This window comes from Aquarana catesbeiana, linkage group LG07 (genome assembly GCF_042186555.1).
Source record: "Aquarana catesbeiana isolate 2022-GZ linkage group LG07, ASM4218655v1, whole genome shotgun sequence".
In the NCBI taxonomy this organism is placed as follows: Eukaryota; Metazoa; Chordata; class Amphibia; order Anura; family Ranidae; genus Aquarana; species Aquarana catesbeiana.
This window is the reverse complement of record NC_133330.1, coordinates 317,387,677-317,408,458: the sequence shown is the minus strand read 5'-3', so window position 1 is coordinate 317,408,458 and position 20,782 is coordinate 317,387,677. Positions and strand designations below refer to the sequence as shown.

The window sequence follows — 20,782 nt, the reverse complement described above, 5'->3', positions numbered from 1 at the left end:
CCAACCTTACCTTCAGTCTTGCATAGTTGTACAGATTCTTCTCATGCACGCTGTAAACATCTCACAGTGTGCATTGGAAGTTGCAGCAAGTCAGATAGGGCCCGCCTCATTTCCTGGCTGGAGAACGCTCAGCATCTTCTAGACTTTTTACTTCTCAGCCTTGCTGTTCATGGCTCATCACCACTCATTCACTAGTCTTCAATTCTTTCAATCATGGAGGCTCAGCAACAAAATGGCACATAGTCTCTCATAAAAATAAACGAGGCTAAAGCCTTGCACAATGTCAGTGCTGTAGATCCACACAACACTAGTAAATCACTAAAATTGGTTTGCATGTGTTGCTCCTTTGCTGGCTGGATGAGCAAAGTATCGATCAATTGCTCCAGAATGTAAAGGTGGCCATAGATGGATCAAAATTCAGCCGGTTCAGTAGGGGCCGGACAAATTTTGATCCATGTGTGTCCACTGTCACTCAACAGAAGTCAATCTATCTATCAATTTCTGTTGAACGGACCTGTTGGAAAAAAGCCACATAATCAGCGGCTGCAGCACTGATCTGTGTATTCTGAAAGCGGAGGAGTCCCCCTGCTGTCAGAATACAATAGTGCAACGGAGGGGATTCTCCCATCCGCCTCAAATGTGTGGATGGGGAAACCAGTTCAGTTTTTTCTTTCAGCCTACTGGCTGAACGAAACAAGCTGAGCTATGTATGGCCAGCTTAAGTCACCAGCATTATCCAGCCTGCCAGAGTTGCATGCTAGCTGGTGAGTTTTTCTCTGTCCTGCAGGGGGATTCTGCCAAAGCAGGGTGGATGGTGTCCCTAATAGTGCAGCTCAGCAAAAAAAAAAAGAACAACTATACCACAATTATTATGACTAAAAATAATAATTATAAATAGGGTTGCACCGATTTCAAAAAAGCAGCTGACAGCCACTTCTCCTCCTCTCCCTCCCGCTGCTTTTAGCTGCCTTATTGAAATCTATACAGGGGGATCGGTGCTTGTAACTCCCCCCACCGCCGCACCAATCACCCCTGACTGTCCCCGTATCCTCCTCCATTCCCCCTCTGTATCCTCCTCAGTACTCTTCCAGGCTCCTCCGGTCCCCCTCGGTGCTCTTCTGCCCCCTCCGCCCCATCTGTCAGGATGGAGAGCGGAGGAAGGAGCCGGTAAATCTGTAATTTACCGGCTCCTTCCTTTTCTGAATGAACAGAGTCAATGATCACTGACTGTCCATTCATAACTGAGCATTGTAAACTGTGTTTACGATGCTTCAGTTTATGAATGGAGAGGAGCCTCTGTATCCTCTCCATTCATCTCCAGTGCAGCTGAGGCTGTAGAGAAAGGGACTGGGGAATCTGTGTCCTCAGTCCTATTTCCTGTCTGGAAAGGGAGATGCCCCTGATATCTCACCAAAGCCCCTCAACAGGGTTGATAAAAAATAAAATAAAAGTAAAAAAAATAAAGAATTTTAATAAATATTTAATAGGTTAAATAAAAAACACACTGTAAAAAATAATAAATAAATTGTAAAAAATAAAATTGTAAAAAAAAATAAAAAAACATTAAAAAACTACTGACGCAGTCCGTCATTGGTGCTGCATATTAATGCCACTGTCCCATGATATTAAGAGAAAGTATTTGTATCGGCGAGTACTTATGTATCAGTACTTTAAAAAGTGGCATCGGTGCAACCCTAATTATAAACACTACTATTATGTTTTGTGGTGATTCTTCGGTTCTAACAACAGTGCGCTTTTAAATCTAGTTGTTGTCCCTGCAGACAATGAAAGTTGGTAGGTGATTGCCCCAGAGTCTAATATCCAGATATTATTGTTCTCGCGTTGAAAAGATCACCGCATGAAAAAGCTTTTCGCTCTCAAATTATATTGATAATAGAAGTTTTTCAGCAACAAAATCGTTTAAAAGTTACTTAAAAAAGCGTGATGAGATTGGACAGATGGTGATATGATTAAATTCAGTGGCCAGAGATGAAATGAAATATAGTTTAGCTGCCAGGGGCTGACTATATGAACCACTAAAAAAAAAAAAAAACTAATATAAACGCAATTGTTTATGTGTCAGTTATGGACAAGAGAGAACATTATTAATAATACAATAATAAAAGAAAGCAGCACAATTGCCGACATATTTGGCCTTGTCTGTAAGGTGAGCATCATGGCTCATTCTACAAAAAAAAGGGAATCTATATTTTTTAAAGTGTACATGTTAAAAAAAAAAATCTTATACTGTATCTATTTTCTTCCTGAATAGTGGGATGATCTACTGTGCTAAAAAGGACCTATTTCTGTAGTTGCTGCCACTGCCTGTCCCTTCCTGCCTCCAGCACTGCACTGCTGGTAGACAGCTGCAATTCGTTTCGTTCCAAATTCTTTTTTTAACTAATTTAGTCGAATTTGTTAATTCTGGAAATATCCGAATTAACAAAAAACCCGTTTGACAATTTTTTTTCTGAATATTCGCAAATTCGTAAATTAAAAAATTTGTAAATTCGAAAATTCTTAAATTCGAAAATCCGAAAACCCGAATATTCGAAAATCTGAAATAATAACTAACTAATAATAACTTAACTATAATGCCGCGTACACGCGGTCGGACTTTTCGACCAGACTGGCCCGACGGACTCCGACCGACAAAATCCAGCGAACAATCCAATCGTGTGTGGGCTCCACCGGACCTTTAGCAAACTTTTCCAGTCGCAAATCTGATGGACTTTAGATTTGGAACTTGCTTCAAATCTTTACGTCGTAACTCCGCCGAACCCAGAAATCCGCTCGTCTGTATGATAGTCCGACGGACAAAAAACGACGCTAGGGCAGCTATTGGCTACTGGCTATCAACTTCCTTATTTTAGTCCGGTGTACGTCATCAGGTACGAATCCTTCGGACTTTTGTGTGATCGTGTGTAGTTAAGTCCGTTCGTTAGAAAGTCCGCCGCAAGTCCGTCGAAAGTCTGTCGAAAGTCTGTTGGAACGGGCTGTCGGACTTTTGTAGCCGAAAAGTCCGACCGCGTGTACACAGCATTACTAACTATTAAATTATAGGTATTGGTATTTCCTTTCAAATTTGGCTGTTAGTGAACGTAACGAATACGAATTTATCCGAAATGGCGAATTATCCGAAATAACGAATGCCGCATCTAAACGAATGAAACGTAACGAATTAATAATAATAAATAACAGTAATAATAATAAAAAACGTTATTATTATTATTTATTATTAATTAGTTCTGTTCCATTGGTTTAGATACAGCATTCGTTATTTCAGATAATTTGTAACTTCGGATAAATTCGTATTCGTTATGTTCACTAACAGACAAATTTAAAAGGAAATTCCAATGCCTATAATTTAATGGTTAGTTATTATTAGTTAGTTAGTTTTTGGATTTTCTTTCTTATTTTCAAATTTCCAAATTTATGAATTGCGATCATAATGAATGAACCGAAAAATGAAGAAAAAACAAAAAACGAATGAAGCGAAAACAAACTAATTTTTCTGCAGTGCACATGTCTAACTACTGGCCCCTTACTGTGATGGACAGGCTTACTATCCAATAGAGACACAGAAAACAAAAAGGGGCAAGCCACATAAAGCGTCTATGCAGGCTAGTGGCGGTTTGCACATAAGAGTATTCTCTAGAGCGACCTTTCTCAACTTTTTTACTCCACCCTTGAAATAAGTTTCAGGTCTCACAAGACCCCCCGTCAGATTAGTCCATCCAGGGGGGGGGTCATTGGGAAAATCCCCTTACATTGGTGGTGGGAAGTGGGTAGAATGCCCCCTTAAAAAGGTGGCCAGAATTACATCCTTGCAGTCATTCTGCTGGCTATGCCATGCGGTGTTGGTCCTGGAACTATGTAGATACCAAAAATGTAAAAGGTTTATTCAAAGCTACAATGTGCCAACATCTCTAGTGCAAGAAGAAATAAAGAAAAAACCCATAGTGAATGGGACATTTAAAGGAGAAGTACAGCCAAAGCTCGTTTGGCTTTACTTCTGTGGATCACAGGAAAGCAGTTCATTCTGCACTCCTGTGACCCATTTTCAGCAGACAGCAGGTTGAAGCCTGCTGTCGGCTGACGTCACAGAGCTTTTCCAGGCTGGGGCAAGATCGCAGCAATGAAGTCGGGATCCGCCCACATGGCTGGACCGGCACCCAGCTCAGGTAAGAGCCTGAGCTGGCTTCTCCCACCACAGCCCAGCACTTAAGTGAGCGAGGGGAAGGAACAAAGCAGACAGCGGTGGCTGACAGTCACCAGCTCTCTACTCAGGGACCTCTGAGAACTGAGCGATTGGCAATGTTTGATCGCTCGGTTCTCAGTGTTAGAGCCGGTGGGGGACAGATGCAACATCGGACCGATGCTGCATCCACCTAGGTAAGTATGATTCTGAAAAAAAAAAAAAAACCCATACATCTTTTTTAAGTCACATAAAAGACTAAATGACTACCATCAGAAAACAATGCAATGTCATAAAACGCAAGATGTTACTTAGTAGTTATTCAGTCTTCTTCTATGCACCTTTCAAAGTCCCATTAACCATGTTTTTTTTCTTTATTTCACTAAGCAAACACCATCAGATGGGAGGTCAGTTAGCCACTGCTCAAGGAACCCCTTGCCACTCCTCGAGGAACTTTAAGGTCACATAGAACCCTGGCTGAGAATGGCTGCTCTAGAGAAAAGCCAGATGAGGCCCTTTGCTTTCCTTTATCTGGCCCTCGGGCACGATTTCACCAACTAACACCAATGATGGGGCACCATTCCCCCTAGTGACATCATCAATTGGGCACTATTCTTCCATTAATACCAGCAATGGGGTGCTATTTCTCCCATTAAAACCAATGATGGGGCAGAGATCTTGGGGCATTTTCTACTCACACTGGCCTCAGTCTGGCCTCCCTAAAGCCTTAAGGCCATTAAACTGGCCCTTTGCTTAGAAAGTTTGGAGACCCCTGGCCTAGTGAGTAGGCCGATGGTTGAGAGGGGCACAGAAAGCTGTGAAACTGAACTTGGATAAGATTTTGGGTAGTGCTTTGGACTAGTTCCATATTGCAAGGAAGTGACATTTTACCAACTCTTAGATGTGTTGGCTGCAATAGTTTTCTATTTTCTGCCTTTTCCTTCATTTTGGTTATGCTGTCGGTAATACACTTCCTGTCCTAGGATAACAACCCTCATTCATTGTACACTATCTGTGGAGGAGCAGCATTGTCACCCTAGTACAGGAAGTGTGTAAGAATTACAGAATATCTCCCATTTTCTCTTCTACACAAAATGGGGTGGGGGGTGTTCTGTATTTCACAGAGCTGAACCGGGCAGGTCTTATGACCAGGGCAATGCCAGCCATGAGGTCAAGTCAGGTGGCACTCATGGTGGCAAATTGGAGGGCAGTACTAAAGCAGGAGTGGCCATACGGGTCACTCCATTCTCATTGAAGCTTAGCAATGCTGAGCCTGATAAAAGCACAGGTCCAGCATTACTGAGCTCCCTGCCTGGCCACTGCGCCTGTCACAAAGCCTCTTCAGTAACGTGGAGCCTGCTAAAAGTGCAGGTTTGGCGTCACTTAGAGCAGTGCTGCACTTCGCCTGCCTGTGTGGTATGCCCACACCCATACAGGTGGTCCTACTGCCAGAGACAACCATCTTTTGTGGCCGCGTTAAAAATGACCACATCAAGCAGCATCCACCACCAGTGCGACCTTGCTTATAAGAATCCCTGAGATAACAGAGTGCATACACTATATTGTCAAAAGTATTGGGACGCCTGCTTTAACACGCACATGAACTTTAATGGCATCCCAGTCTTAGTCCGTAGGGTTCAATATCGAGTTGGCCCACCCTTTGCAGCTATAACAGCTTCAACTCTTCTGGGAAGGATGTCCACAAGGTTTAGGAGTGTGTCTATGGAAATGTTTGATCATTCTTCCAGAAGCGCATTTGTGAGGTCAGGCACTGGTGTTGGACGAAAGGGCCTGGCTCGCAGTCTCAGCTCTAATTCATCCCAAAGGTGTTTTATCGCGTTGAGGTCAGAACTCTGTGCAGGCCAGTCAAGTTCCTCCACCCCAAACTCGCTCATCCATATCTTTATGGACCTTGCTTTCTGCACTGGTGCACAGTCATGTTGGAACAGGAAGGGGCCATCCCCAAACTGTTCCCACAAAGTTGGGAGCACGAAATTGTCCAAAATGTCTTGGTATGCTGACGCCTTAATAGTTCCCTTCACTGGAACTAAGGGGCCAAGCCCAACCCTGAAAAGCAACCCCACATCATAATCTCCCCTCCACCAAATGATTTAGACCAGTGCACAAAGCAAGGTCCATAAAGACATGGATGAGTGAGTTTTGTGGCGGAGGAACTTGACTGACCTCAACCCAAAAGAACGTCTTTGGGATGAATTAGAGCAGAGACTTCGAGCCAGGCATTCTTGTCCAACATCAGTGCCTGACCTCACAAATGCGCTTCTGGAAGAATGGTCAAACATTCCCATAGACACACTCCTAAACCTTGTGGACAGCCTTCCCAGAAGAGTTGAAGCTGTTTTAGTTGCAAAGGGTGGGCCAACTCAATATTGAACCCTACAGACTAATGCCCCGTACACACGAGTGGACTTTGTTCTGACATTCCGACAACAAAATCCATGAATTTTTTCCGACGGATGTTGGCTCAAACTTGTCTTGCATACACACGGTCACACAAAGTTGTCGGAAAATCCAATCGTTCTGAACACGGTGACGTAAAACACGTACGTCGGGACTATACGGGGCAGTGGCCAATAGCTTTCATCTCTTTATTTATTCTGAGCATGCGTGGCACTTTGTCCGTTCGATTTGTGTACACACGATCGGAATTTCCGACAACGGATTTTGTTGTCGGAAAATTTTATAGCCTGCTCTCAAACTTTGTCGGAAAACCTGATGGAAAATGTGTGATGGAGCCTACACACGGTCGGAATTTCCGACAACAAGGTCCTATCACACATTTTCCGTCAGAAAATCCGACCGTGTGTACAGGGCATAAGACTGGGATGCTGTTAACGTTTATGTGCATGTAAAGGCAGACGTCCCAATACTTCTGACTATATAATGTAGCACACATACACTTTAAGTGGAGTTGACCTTTAATTATGGCCACTCTGTCTTTTCTTTCAGTAAATGATTACATTTTAAAGTATACAGAGGTCAGTAGAGCAGTTTTTATATGGAAAATTAAGCATTGTGTTATATTTTATTTCTATTGTTATGTCACTGATGTTAATACAATGTTAATGTTACTGTATTGTGCAAAGGGAGAGATTGAAAAACAATATTACACAGGGTCATACGTTGGATATTGAGCGCCCCCCCAGAGAGAGTGATGAATTGTAATTCCTGATGGCTGCACATTAGTGAAGACTCATTAGATGTCACGGACAGTTGCTGCCCACGAGGGTTGTAATGGCATGTGAGGATCTCACTGACAATCCGGTTGCCTTGTTTTTCAGGACATGACGGAATTGTAACTCTGCTGAAACATTATAAGCGACCTCAAGATGAATCTCCATGCAATGAATACTCTCAGCCCGGTGGAGGTAATTAATATCCATATGTTCTGTTATAATGCTGAACGTCAGGCAAGGACAACCCATTGTCCTCCGGCTGGGGTGCCTTGACTGGCATTATCTGACTTCACTCTGTAGCCATTTTGCAGGACGATCCAGTTTTGTGGCTTAAGCCACAGTGATGTCACTAGCTGCTGCGAAATACTGGCCAGGCCAACAAATTTAAGTGAGCATATACCAAAACTTTATTTGTTTTCAATTTTAAATTAGAAAAGGTTTAAAACCCTTATCAGTTTGTTTTTTTGCCATTTTTTGTGACATTAGGGAGATTTCCCTTTACTTCCTTTTAGTGGGGACATTTCTCTTACCGTGGAGAGATTTTCTCTCAATCTCTGTTCTATTAGACAGTTGTCATCAGTACTTTTGCTTCAATTGGATGTTTTTCCCTCACCTCCTAATCTGATGACCAGTGTATAATTTGGAATTCCCACTAGACATGTGCACTGCCAAAAAATGTGTTTGTTTTCGTTTCATTCGTTTTTGTTTTTCGGGTCATTCGTTATGATCGCATTTAGTAAATTCGTACATTCGCAGGTTCGTACAATCATACATTCGTAAATTTGTAAATTTGTAAATTCATACATTTGAAAATCCAAAAACCCGAAAATCTGAAATAGTAACTAACTATTAAATTATAGGTATTGTAATTTCCTTTCAAATTTGGCTGTTAGTAAACGTAACAAATACGAATTTATCCAAAGTTAAGCATTATCCGAAATAACGAATGCCGCATCTAAACAAATGGAACGGAACAAATTAATAATAAAAAATAATAATAAAAAGTTTTTATTATTATTATTGTTATTTGTTATTATTAATTAATTACGTTCCATTCGTTTGGATACGGCATTCGTTATTTCAGATAATTCGTAACTTCGGATAAATTTGTATGTGTTACGTTCACTGACAGTCAAATTTGAAAGGAAATTACAATACCTATAATTTAATAGTTAGTAATAATTAAGTTATTATTAGTTATTATTTCAGATTTTCGAATTTCCAAATTCACGAATTTACTAATTTACGAATTTACAAATGTATGAATGTATGCATTTATGAATGTACGAATTTACGAATGTGCGAATGTACGAATTTACGAATGTACGAATTTACGAATGTGCAAATGTACGAATATACAAATTTACAAATTTTCGAATATTCGAATTGATGGGTTTTCGTTAATTTGGAAATTTCCAAATTAACAAATTTGTCGAAATCTGTTAAAAAACGAATTTGGAACGAAACAAATTGCACATGTGTAATTCCCACTCCCTTTTGTTTTGATGACAGTAGCCACGGGACAAATAGAGAGGGTACACCACTCCAGTGGGACACAAAAAGCAATACAAACCTATTGTAAGGAGCAGTAATAATAAAGGCCTTAGACCCTTTTCACACGATCCAATCAGGTCTGCCTGTCAGTTTTTCAAGAGGACCTGATTGGACCCTCCAGTCTCTTGGACATTCGACCGCCATCTGATCCAATCCTGTCCACCAAAACAGACAGATGGGGGGGCCTATTATCCATTCGTCTGGCAGATCAGATGGAAACGGAAAGGCGGTCCGTTTCCATCCGTTTGCCACATAGACAAAACCGGTTTGTGTCCTATGCAGAGCAGACACGGACCTGTCATCCGCCTGCTCAACGGAGATCAGTGGAGAGATTCCCAGTTGAGCAAGCGAATCCTGCTTCAAGGAGTTTTCTGTGTAAAAGGGGCCTTAAAGTATAACTAAAGGCAAAACTTTTTTTTAGTTTTGGATAGAGTGCAGAAGGATGAGAACCCCTGTCAGTTTTTATTTCTGTCTGTGCCACCATTAAGGAGATTCCCCCTCTCTATTTGTCCTGTGTACCATTATCATTAAAAGTGAAAGTAAAAGAAAGTCACAAATTTTGGGTTGTCCCTAGAGAAGTAGTAGTAGGGAAATCTTCCAATGAGTTCTGGTGAGCTGGGGTTTCCCAAAAAATTCCCTTCATTTTCAGGGATTTCCTCTCACTTCCTGTTTGGCTATGGGACAGGAAATGAAGGAAATCTCCGCAATGGGACAAAACATTCTGGCAGGAGTTATAGCCCTCCTTTTCTCTACCCAAAATTTAAAAAAAAGTTTTGCCCACTGTTCTACTTCAAGCTGCAGTGGCCCTGCATATATCACTCACAGCTGTTCATTTCTACCAGATGAAAGATAAGATAAGATATGATGAAAGGTATCCAATGCATTTGGAAGGGCCAAACAGTCCCCTCTTCATCAGGGTTACAAAAGAATGTAAAAGCTTCCTATCGGATTGCATATGTCTCCCAAGCACATGTCCATTGCCACTAATAACATTCCTCTTTTGATATAGAACAAGGGTCTCCAAACTTTCTCAAGAAAGGGCCAGTTTACAGTCCTTCAGACTTTAGGAGGGTCGGACTGTGACCAGTGGGAGTATGCAATGCCCAATCTTTGGTATATGGTGAGAAATAGTTGGTGTCACTGGGTGGAATAGTGCCCCATTTTTTTTGCCAGTGCAATAAATTATGCCTCATCATTGGTGTCAGTGGCAAGAAAGGTGCCCCATTGTTGGTGTCAGTGGCAGGAATTATGCCCCATTGTTGGTGTCAGTGGCAGGAATTATGCCCCATTGTTTGTGTCAGTGGCAGGAATTATGCCCCATTGTTGGTGTCAGTGGCAGGAATTATGCCCCATTGTTGGTGTCAGTGGCAGGAATTATGCCCCATTGTTGGTGTCAGTGGCAGGAATAATGCCTCAAGGGCCGGATAAAGGCAAGCAAAGGGCCGGATCCGCCCCCGGGCCGCAGTTGGGAAACCACAGATATAGAACATGTTCCGTGAGTTTTTATAGTTCTATAGGGAATTTTTCCCTCTCCTATCCAGGCCCTGGATAGATCCTAAAACGCATTGGATACATTTTTATGATCCCGTTGTCTCTATTTTATCGGCAATAAATGACTGGCTGGTACTCTGTTTCTTGATTTCATATAGATTTCCCAGTGGAGGCTCCTCTTCGTGGTGGGGGTGCCTGGGTTCAGTCATCAAGAACCGCTAATGTTGTCTGATTTATGGACAAAAGATCCAAGCTCAGCACCCCATGTCCACCTTGGATACAATAGATGGGAATATTGGTGGATAGAATTAACATTTAAATGTTAGCATGACCCTAATGAAACATTTTTTTTCCTTTTTATGGGGGTTTTTAAACGTGTTTGTATTTTTTGTTGTTTATGTGATATATTTTGGGTATTTTTTAAATCTTGTGTTCATTTTTACTTTATATTATTTTTATTTTTTCCTGTTTTTTTTTTCCTGTTAATTTTTTCATATTGTGCTGGATAATAAATTTGATTTGATCAAGCAGATTTGAATGATAGATGCAAGGAAAGGCCTTCATTATTATTGCTCTCTACAAATTGTTTTTAAGCTAAGCCAGTGTTGTGTGACCATATATGTACAGTGGATGATTTCTAGGGATGGATGATTTTTGCATTCTATTTAGCAATACAAAAATCACAGAAATTCAAACCTGTCTCTATTCTAATCTAAAACTGAAAAAAAAAGTGTGGGCTATATGTACACTTTAAATATGTACATATCATATATATAAATCCTGTATAATAATGTATAATAATAATATCTGTGAAGGTTCATATTTGTGCCGGTCATGTGACATGTCGGTGTTTTTTATTATACCTGCACTAAGCTGTAGTGTGTAGATGTACTCCTAGCTGCATAGAAGTAAATCGGTTTCATATTGAAATAGATTTTCATAATAAAATGAAAGCAATTTACTACTGGAAAACAGCCAGGGGTGAATGGACCCTCACTTGGTTGATATGTGCATACATAGTGGTAGTTAGTCACATTCAACCCGGACTTGTTCTGTAATGTTGAAGACATGTCGAAGCTTCTCCAAGCTACTTCTTCAGTTTTTATGAGTGTCAGGTAGATACCCCAGCATTAAGGCTCCGTTCACAAAAAAGGCGCACACACACATAGACTCTGCCCGCGATTCAAAACGCTGTGGTAAAATGACAAATCGCACAACGCACATTTCAGATGCCATTCATTTTAAAGGCACCTAAAAACACAGTGCTGTTTTGCTACGATTGTCACGCACCCTCTTTAACTTGCAAGCCACCAAGCAAGAGAAAGGAGAGATGGTTTCATGGTTCCTGAACTGTAAAGAGCCTTGTGCCTTCTCTCAAAATCCCCTGTACCTGATTCCCCCTATAGCTCTTGTAGTGGTGCCCCCGTAGGACCTACTAAGTGATGTGGCCCACCTGTCACCCTGCCCAGCCCGGCATTCACTTCCCAGTCACTTCTGAGACAATGGACAGTCCATGTGATTGTTTTGTATTTTTATTAAGTGATTTGAACTTGGATAGGGATAGGAATATATGGGATGCTCAATAGAACAGCAATTGGTTGATTGTATATCAATCAGTTGGGACAACTATGTACACTTGGCTACTCCAGTCTCCTCCAGCACATCTCTTGCTTGAAGACGGTTACTCTCCCTTTCTCTCTCCTGCACAACACTTTACTCCAGGCACAGCTAGCACATGGTTAGGCCCAACTCTGACTCAGTCAGGCGTCAGCAACTGCCTTTTGCAGGCAGGAATCATGGATCCCTTTTAGTGTAGCAAAAATAGAATAGGAAGTCTTTAGTGCTAGCTGTCCAATGGTGGACTACTGCTCCCAGTAAGCCGTCTTCAGGCCCTGCCAGCCCTGCCAGCCCTCCTGGCTGCAGCTGCCCGACTTCACTTCCCATGACATTGCAATCCTCCCTACTGGCTCCACACCCAGATCTGATTGTTTCCTCTCTGTCCTCTCTGGCATGCCTCTCCAGTCCTCCCGATAGCACATGTCACTCACCAGCCCTCCCGGCTGCAAACCGGTGGTTCCCTCCTGAAGACTTGCCCAGCAATACTAACTCCTGCTGCCCTCGCTGACTCCTCTCTGTGCTTCCTGTTCAGATCCTTCATCAGTTCTTGAAGGGATCCATCCTGCACCCGAGTCCCAGGCCCAAGGTCACCCCCCCCAGACTGGGGAACTCCCTCAAAGGCCCTGACAGCCTAGTTCTCCATCCTCAGTTCTTCCACCCGACAACTCCTCCCCAGCTGGGCTGAACCTAGGTTCTTCAAGGAGGCCTTCCCCCTGTAATCCTAGTTGGGGATTGGTCAGGGCTTCTTGAGACACCCCAGACAGCTCCATCTCTCTTCCCCGCCTCTCTTCTAGAATCCTCTAGAAGGAAAAGGGAGGTCACAGTGGAGTGATGCTGTCTGTGAGTCACAGCTGCTACTCTGAGCCACTCCCAGCCCACACAGATCAAAACAATCAGGCCTAAATGTACCTGCACTCACCAAAATATCTTACCTCTGGCACCAACCTAAGTAGAGGGTGCTACACTCTCTCTTGCTGAATTTAGTTACAAATGTCTACAGCTAAATTATGAAAAAACAATACTTTTTTAGATTTGAAACAAAATTAAGGAATAAGGTATCGTAAATTTCTAAATGTTGAGGCTTTTTTGCTGTCCCATTGAACCTTCCTGCCCTAGGCCAGGACTCACGGGTGTCATAATACTAAACAAACCCTACCTGTGACAATGCATAGATCGCCAATGGCGACAACTGGGTACTATTCAATCTTATAAATAAGTAAGAAACTTTCAAAAATGTAGTTGGTTACCTTAAGATGCCTTCCAGCAAGTGTGAATATATCTGTCAATTTCTTTCTAAAGGCGCTTCACATAAGAGAAGAAAAAAGCACTTGAGATAAACTGACCCAGCGGGAGAGAGGGTGAATATCGGCTGCTGTAAAGACTTACATAATAAAGTTAATGCAGAAAGTTTGCAGTTTATGGTTAGCACAGTACAATACTCCACCACTGCTATAATAAAGTTAAAGGATTGTAATATGAAAATGAAAATACATCTTTTGTAAAAGCAGAGTCTTTTATTGTTGGAGTGGTAAAGGGTTCGAACATTTGTCGGGCTTTTTTAATTTTTTGCTTTTGTGTCCCTATTGATGAAATGTTCTTTTCCTATTCTGGTTATGGGAAATATCTCCAATAGGGGAACAATTGGGAATAAAAATATGATTTTTCTTAATACATCAGGGAAGGGTTTAAACTTTCTTTAGGGTTTTAGCCCTGGTTCACACCTATGCATTTTTTTAGTGCGTTTTCAGTTTTGCAGAAACACATTATAGTCTATTTAATATGGTTTCCTATGGATGTAGTTCACATCTGTGCATTTTATGGAAAGGGCCAGGGACTTTGTTTCTGGTTTTTGGTTCCATAGACTTCAATGGATCAAAAGAAAATGCAAAATGCACCCGCAATACGCAAACTGCAACCTGCATTGGTGTGAATCCAAGAAATCTCCACAATGGGTGCACAGACAGCAATAAGCAGCTGGCAGTTTATAGAACCCTTCCACACTTTAAAACATTTCTGCCTGGAATGTATGTAAACTCAACATTTCTTTTTCAGTGTTTAGGCATCATGGCTCTCTGTGTACAGTTTTCCAAGCATATCATTTTTGTGAATCTTTTGCAAATCTTTTTGCCTCTGCCAACAAAAGTATTTCCTGTTTCCAGCTGAAAATGCTAAGCCGATGCCTTGCAATTGGCAGCAGCCTTGTCAGCCTGGCATGCAAGCTTATTCAGTTGGTCTTTAGACTGCCTATCAGATAGGCAACCCAACTGCCAAATGAAGGAGCTCACATACCGGGCTGAGAATGCTGCTGTTACTGCTAGTTACAAGGCAGAAGCTTAAAGCGGAGTTCCGCTTAAAAAAAAAAAATAAAAGTCAGCAGCTACAAATACTGCAGCTGTTGACTTTTAATAATCGGACACTTACCTGTCCCAGGGTCCAGCGATGCGGGGGAACGAAGCCCCGCTCTTCTCCCCCTCCTCTCTGCGACAATGTCTGCAATGTCACTGTGGGCGCCCGGCTGTGGCTTCACAGCCAGGCACCCACTGCGCATGCGTGAGCCGTGGGGTGTGCCATGACTTGCCGGGCAATCATCTGGGACCTGTGAACCAGATTGTCGAGAGGGAGGGGGGAGAGGTGATCTCCCTTCCGGTGCCGTGGTGCGCCGAGAGGAAGTGGGAGCTGGAACCCTCTAAAAAGAGGGTATCCGCTCCCCCCCAAAAAAAATGACATGCCAAATGTGGCATGTCAAGGGGTCACCTCCCTTAAAGTGGAAGTTCCATTTTTGGGTGGAACTCCGCTTTACGAAGCCCATAAATGATTTGATTTTCTTTCCTTCCACCATGGGTGGAAGGAAAGAAAATCGCTGGATTCCACCATCAATACAGTCAGTGTTGATGGGGTAATGCCTCCTGCCGCAGTGTCCTGCCGGGAAGCCGCATGGGGAGCCTTCCGGGCTGGCATGCTGAAATAAGTACTACTAGTGGCTATTGCCGCGTACACACGACCGGACTTTACGGTATACTTTGCCCGGCGGACTTTTTGACGGACTTTACAACGGACTTTCCGAATGAACGGACTTGCCTACACACGATCAACCAAAGTCCGACGGATTTGTACATGATGACGTACACTGGACTAAAATAAGGAAGTTCATAGCCAGTAACCAATAGCTGCCCTAGCGTCGTTTTTTGTCCGTCGGACTAGCATACAGACAAGCTGACTTTTTGACCGGACTCGAGTCCATCAGATAGATTTGAAACATTTTCAAATCTAAGTCCGTCAAACTTTTGAGAAAACAAAGTCCGCTGGAGCCCACACACGATCGAATTGTCCGACGAAATCCGGTACGCCGGACCAAGTATGCCGTAAAGTCCGATCGTGTGTACGGGGCATAAGAGTGATGCAGCAAAATTTTGGCCACCAAAAATGATCGGCCGAAAATTGGGTTTTCAGCACTGTGCCGAAAGAAAAAAAAGTGCCGAAAACGTCTTTGATTTTTGCCACGATTTTGATGCGATTTTACAACGATTATGACGCAATTTTACCTTGCTTATGTTGTGTGACCCAAAAAATACATAGGTCATGTGACTCAAAAAATACATCTAAAACATTTTTGATGGGTTCTTGCTGTGTTTTCAATGCATTTCAATAAGAAGGTGCATTTATGGTGTGGTTTGCCAAAGATGCACCAAAAATGCATAAAGCAGGATTTTTAACACTGCTTTAAAAGGTGCCGATAATGGCTGACAATTAATTCATATTCATTTAAATTCATGATATTAATTAAAGTTGAATATAATGCAAGTATTTATAAAAAAATACATATATTTAAAAAAAACAAAAAAAAACAGTTTTGGTTTTGGCCAGGTGCATCCTGAGTTTTCCGTTTCGGCACCGAAATTTTCATTTCCGTGCACCACTAGTTGGCTATAGCAGGCAGCATTATCGCATGTAAAAAAAAATCCAACAGGCTTTTAGATGAACAAATAGATGGATCGAATCTCAGCCAGTCTCTGCTGAACTGGCCCAATATCAATCCATGTATGGCACTTGCAAGCTCCTTCTGTTGTTTACTGGGCTGCCTATCGGCAGTGGCGTCGCTAGGAGGTGGCTTTTGGGACTATAGCCCCGAATCTGGGGCTCATAGCCCCGAGTCTCTGCATTGGTCTCCAAGGGGAGGGGAGGCTCTCTGGGGACCCTGATGCAAGGGGGAGGCTCTCTGATGACCCTGATTTTAAGGGGGGCTCTCTGGGGACCCTGATTTAATGGGGAAGCTCTCTGGTAACCCTGATGTAAGTGGGGGCTCTCTGGGAACCCTGATGTAAGTGGGGGCTCTCTGGGAACCCTGATGTAAGTGGGGGCTCTCTGGGGACCCTGGTGCAAAGGGGACGTTCTCTGGGGACTGATGTAGGGGGGCTCTCTGGGGACCCTGATGTAAGTGGGGGCTCTCTGGGGACCCTGATGCAAGTGGGGGGCTCTCTGGGGATACACACACACACACGTATATTACTGTATATACATGTGTATGCCCGCCCGAGCGTATGACTTTCTTTACTACGCTGCTATGGGCTCTAGCCCCAGATCTTTTGTAGATCTAGCAACACCCCTGTCTATCGGATTGACCTAATAGGCAGCACAATGACCAACTAAAGGAGTGCACATGGCAGGCTGACAATGCTGCTGGTAATTGTAGAGCAGCGGCTTAACATTGTCAGCCTGAAACAGGAAGTGCTGTTACTGGCAGGATCCCCAGGTAAGAAACTTTGCACATTCACAAAAAAAGGATTTACTTAACAAAAGCATATACAGTGAGATTTGATGTTGAATGTAGTAAAAATGTATTTGGATTTACATATACTTTAAACGTTCTTTAAATACTACTATTTAGTCATTTTCTTATGCGTGGGTTAATATTATTTTGTGTATTGCAGACGGTTCCTATGTTTCTGTCCCGTCCCCTCTTGGGAAGATTAAGAGCATGACTAAAGGTACTGTGCACTCCTATGTCAAATGTGATTGTGTTTTTATGTCTGTGAAGCAGATTACCAGGCATGCCTTCAGTTCTTCTTTTCGACCGCCTGTGTATATAACCGTTATCGCATTTGTTCCCAAGCCAAAGACCCTTTTATCCATACCCGTGTCATCTTCAGTGACAGACAAAGATCTCACATGGGCCCTGTGCAAAAAACAAAACAAAAAAAAAAAAACGCTTTTTTGTTGCTAGTCATTGTTGCCACATGTAGATGCATTATTTTTAATAATGCTGGTCTTACATCTGTAGAGTTTTGCTTAAATGTTTAAATGAATAAGTATAAAAAAAATCGCTTGTCTGACCAATTTAGGGTGCCTTCATGGACTCAACAAATTTTGGACGGCTTTTCTTTCAAGTACCGTGTCGGTGTCCCGATTTTCATAAAACGAAAGTTCTACCTTCAGGCAGAGTGCCAGAGCATAAGACTAGTTAAGATTTTCTCAGCTGGGAGCGAATCCAATGATTAGAATTTTGTTCCTTTCCATGGAATTCAAGAAAAAAAATTCCATCCTTGTCCTTTAATTCTTTTGTTCATTCTGGTGGGAACAGTGAAAGTTGAATTGTACCATTTATCAGTTTAGACAGTCTAACGAACACTCTAAAAACAGCATCTTTTCACTACATCTGTTGTTATCTATGATGATTCTCATTTATCTGGGTCATGGTATAACTAGCTAGTTAAATTATATACAGTGACTTGAAAAAGTATCCATACCCCTTGAAATCTTCCACATTTAGTCATGTTACAACCAAAAATGTAAATGTATTTTATTGGGATTTTATGTGATAGACCAACACAAAGTGGCACATAAATGTGATGTGGAAGGAAAAAAATGATAAATTGTTTTAAAACTGTTTTACAAATAAATATGTGAAAAGTGTGGGGTACATTTGTCTTCAGCCCCCCGGAGTCAATACTTTGTAGAACCCCCTTTCACCGCAATTAAAGCTGTAAGTCTTTTTGGGGATGTCTCTACCGGCTTTGCACATCTAGAGAGTGACATTTTTGCCTATTCTTCTGTGCAAAATAGCTCAAGCTCTGTCAGATTGGATGAAGAGCGTCTGTGAACAGTCATTTTCAAGTCCTGCCACAGATTCTCAATTGGATTTAGGTCTGGACTTTGACTTGGCCATTCTAACACACGAATATGCTTTGATCTAAACCATTCCATTGTAGCTCTGGCTGTATGTTTAGGGCCGTTGTCCTGTTGAAAGGTAAACCTCCGCCCCAGTCTCGAGTCTTTTGCAGACTCCAATGCCCTGTACACACGATCGGACATTGATCGGACATTCCGACAACAAAATCCATCGGATTTTTCCGACGGATGTTGGCTCAAACTTGTCTTGCATACACACGGTCGCACAAAGGTGTCGGAATTTCCGAACGTCAAGAACGCGGTGACGTACAACGCGTACGTCGGGACTATAAACGGGCCAGCAGCCAATAGCTTTCGTCTCGTAATTTATTCTGAGAATGCGTGGCACTTTGTGCGTCGGATTTGTCTACACACGTGAACGGATTTTGTTGTCGGAAAATTTTATTTTCTGCTCTCAAACTTTGTGTGTTGGAAATTCTGATGGAAAAAGTCAGATGGAGCCCACACACGGTCGGAATTTCTGACAACAAGCTCCGATCGCACATTTTCCGTCAGAAAGTCCGACCGTGTGTACAGGGCATAACAGGTTTTCTTCTTAGATTTCCCTGTATTTGTCTTCATCCATCTTCCAGTCAACTCTGACCAGCTTCCCTGTCCCTGCAGAAGAAAAACATCCCCACAACATGATGCTGCCAACACTATGTTTCACGGTGGGGATGGTGTGTTCAGGGTAATGTGCAGTGTTAGTTTTCCGCCACACATAACGTTTTGCTTTTAGGCCAGAAAGTTCAATTTTGGTCTCTTCTGACCAGAGCACCTTCTTCCACATGCTTGCTGTGTCCCCCACATGGCTTCTTGCAAACTAAAAACTTCTTATGGCTTTGTTTTAACAATGGCTTTCTTTTTATCCTTCTTCCATAAAGGGCAGATTTGTTGAGTGCACGACTAATAGTTGTCCTGTGGACAGATTCTCCCACCTGAGCTGTGGATCTCTGCAGCTCCTCCAGAGTTACCATCGGCCTCTTAGCTGCTTCTCTGATTAATGCTCTCCTTGCCCGACCTGTCAGTTTAGGTGGACGGCCATGTCTTGGTAGGTTTGCAGTTGTGCCATACTCTTTCCATTTTCGGATGAAGAATTGAACAGTGCTCCATGAGATGTTCAAAGCTTGGGATATTTTTTTTTTAACCTAACCCTGCTTCTTCACAACTTTATCCCTGACCTGTCTCATGTGTTCCTTGGCCTTCATGATGCTTGTTCGCTAAGGTTCTCTAACAAACGTCTGAGGGCTTCACAGAACAGTTTTATTTATACTGAGATTAGGTTACACACAGGTGGACTCTATTTACTAGTTGGGTGACTTCTGAAGGCAATTGGTTCCGCTAGATTTTAGTTAGGGGTATCAAAGTAAAGGGGGCTGAATACAAATGCATGCCACACTTTTCACATATTTATTTGTAAATAATTTGGAGAACAACTTATAATTTTCCTTCCACTTCACAATTATGTGCCACTTTGTGTTGGCCTAGTACATAAAATCCCAGTAAAATATATTTACGTTTTTGGTTGTAACATGACAAAATGTGGAAAATTTCAAAGTACTGTATGTGCTGTGCTATGCCAAATAAATACTGCTATTAAATGAAAAGTTCTCCTAACCCTAAGTATTAAGAGTATTATGATTAATGAATCTATAATTACCAGTGACAATACATTCCAAAAATGATCATATGATAATGTCCATAAATCATAAAACCAATATTGTCCTTGAGAATATAATCAATCCATGCAATCCAATATGAAATGCCAAAGGAAAGTGCTCAACGTTCTTCACAATTATATCTTCTCCAAATTATTTCATGCCATGCTCATAATCCTGTGTTTATTGTGCTCCCCCTCCAATGGGTGTGCTCTCACCTGAATTTATGTGACCTTACAGTTCAGTTCGGTCAGAAAGCGATTATGTCCCTCTGGGACTGGGGTAAATGTCTGCAAAGATAAAAGGTAGTTAAAAGTGCCAAACAATAGTGCTTATACTGTTTTCTTAAAATGACTTATACTTTATTCTAACTCCACCAAATGAACACTTACAATAGAGGGTGCTTATAGCGCACCACACTATAAAAGCATAAAAGTGAAAAAATGCTGAGGAAGCCACGTGACCCTGTGGTGTAACGCATAGGGGAGGGGCAATTGATATCACAATGCTCTGGTTTTGAACGTGTTTTACTGACGATCCATGCCACCGGCTGACACCCCCCCTCCTCGTCCCCGTCCCTCTGCCCTGAGATGACTCCTCCATTCTTGTGCCTCCAACTCTTCCTCCAGATGTCCTCTATCTTCCTGTTGCCCCTCCACCCTCAGATAACACTCTCCTTTGGGTCTCCTTTGCCCTCAGATGGCACTATTCTTCCTGGGGTCTCCCTAGTGTCCCTCTTTCTGTGTTTCTCCACTACCTCCTGATGGCCACACTCCTGTGGCTTTCCTCTACTCCTAAATGTCATGATGTCTCTTGTCTCTTCCTGCAGCTCCCTCCTATCCCAAGATGACCCTCTTTTTCCTGTGCTCCCCCTCCCAACACTACCCCAAGTTGACTCCTCTATT

General features: G+C 42.4%; 1 protein-coding gene across 1 annotated transcript in view; it reads left to right on the top strand.

Moving 5' to 3' along the window:
• Positions 1-20,782, top strand: part of TNNI3K (TNNI3 interacting kinase) — a 459,065-nt gene that overhangs the window by 95,372 nt on the left and 342,911 nt on the right. The window contains exons 12-13 of the mRNA XM_073592079.1: positions 7,498-7,584; positions 16,983-17,039. Coding sequence (XP_073448180.1) covers positions 7,498-7,584; positions 16,983-17,039 — 144 coding nt within the window. The remainder of the gene's footprint in view (positions 1-7,497; positions 7,585-16,982; positions 17,040-20,782) is intronic.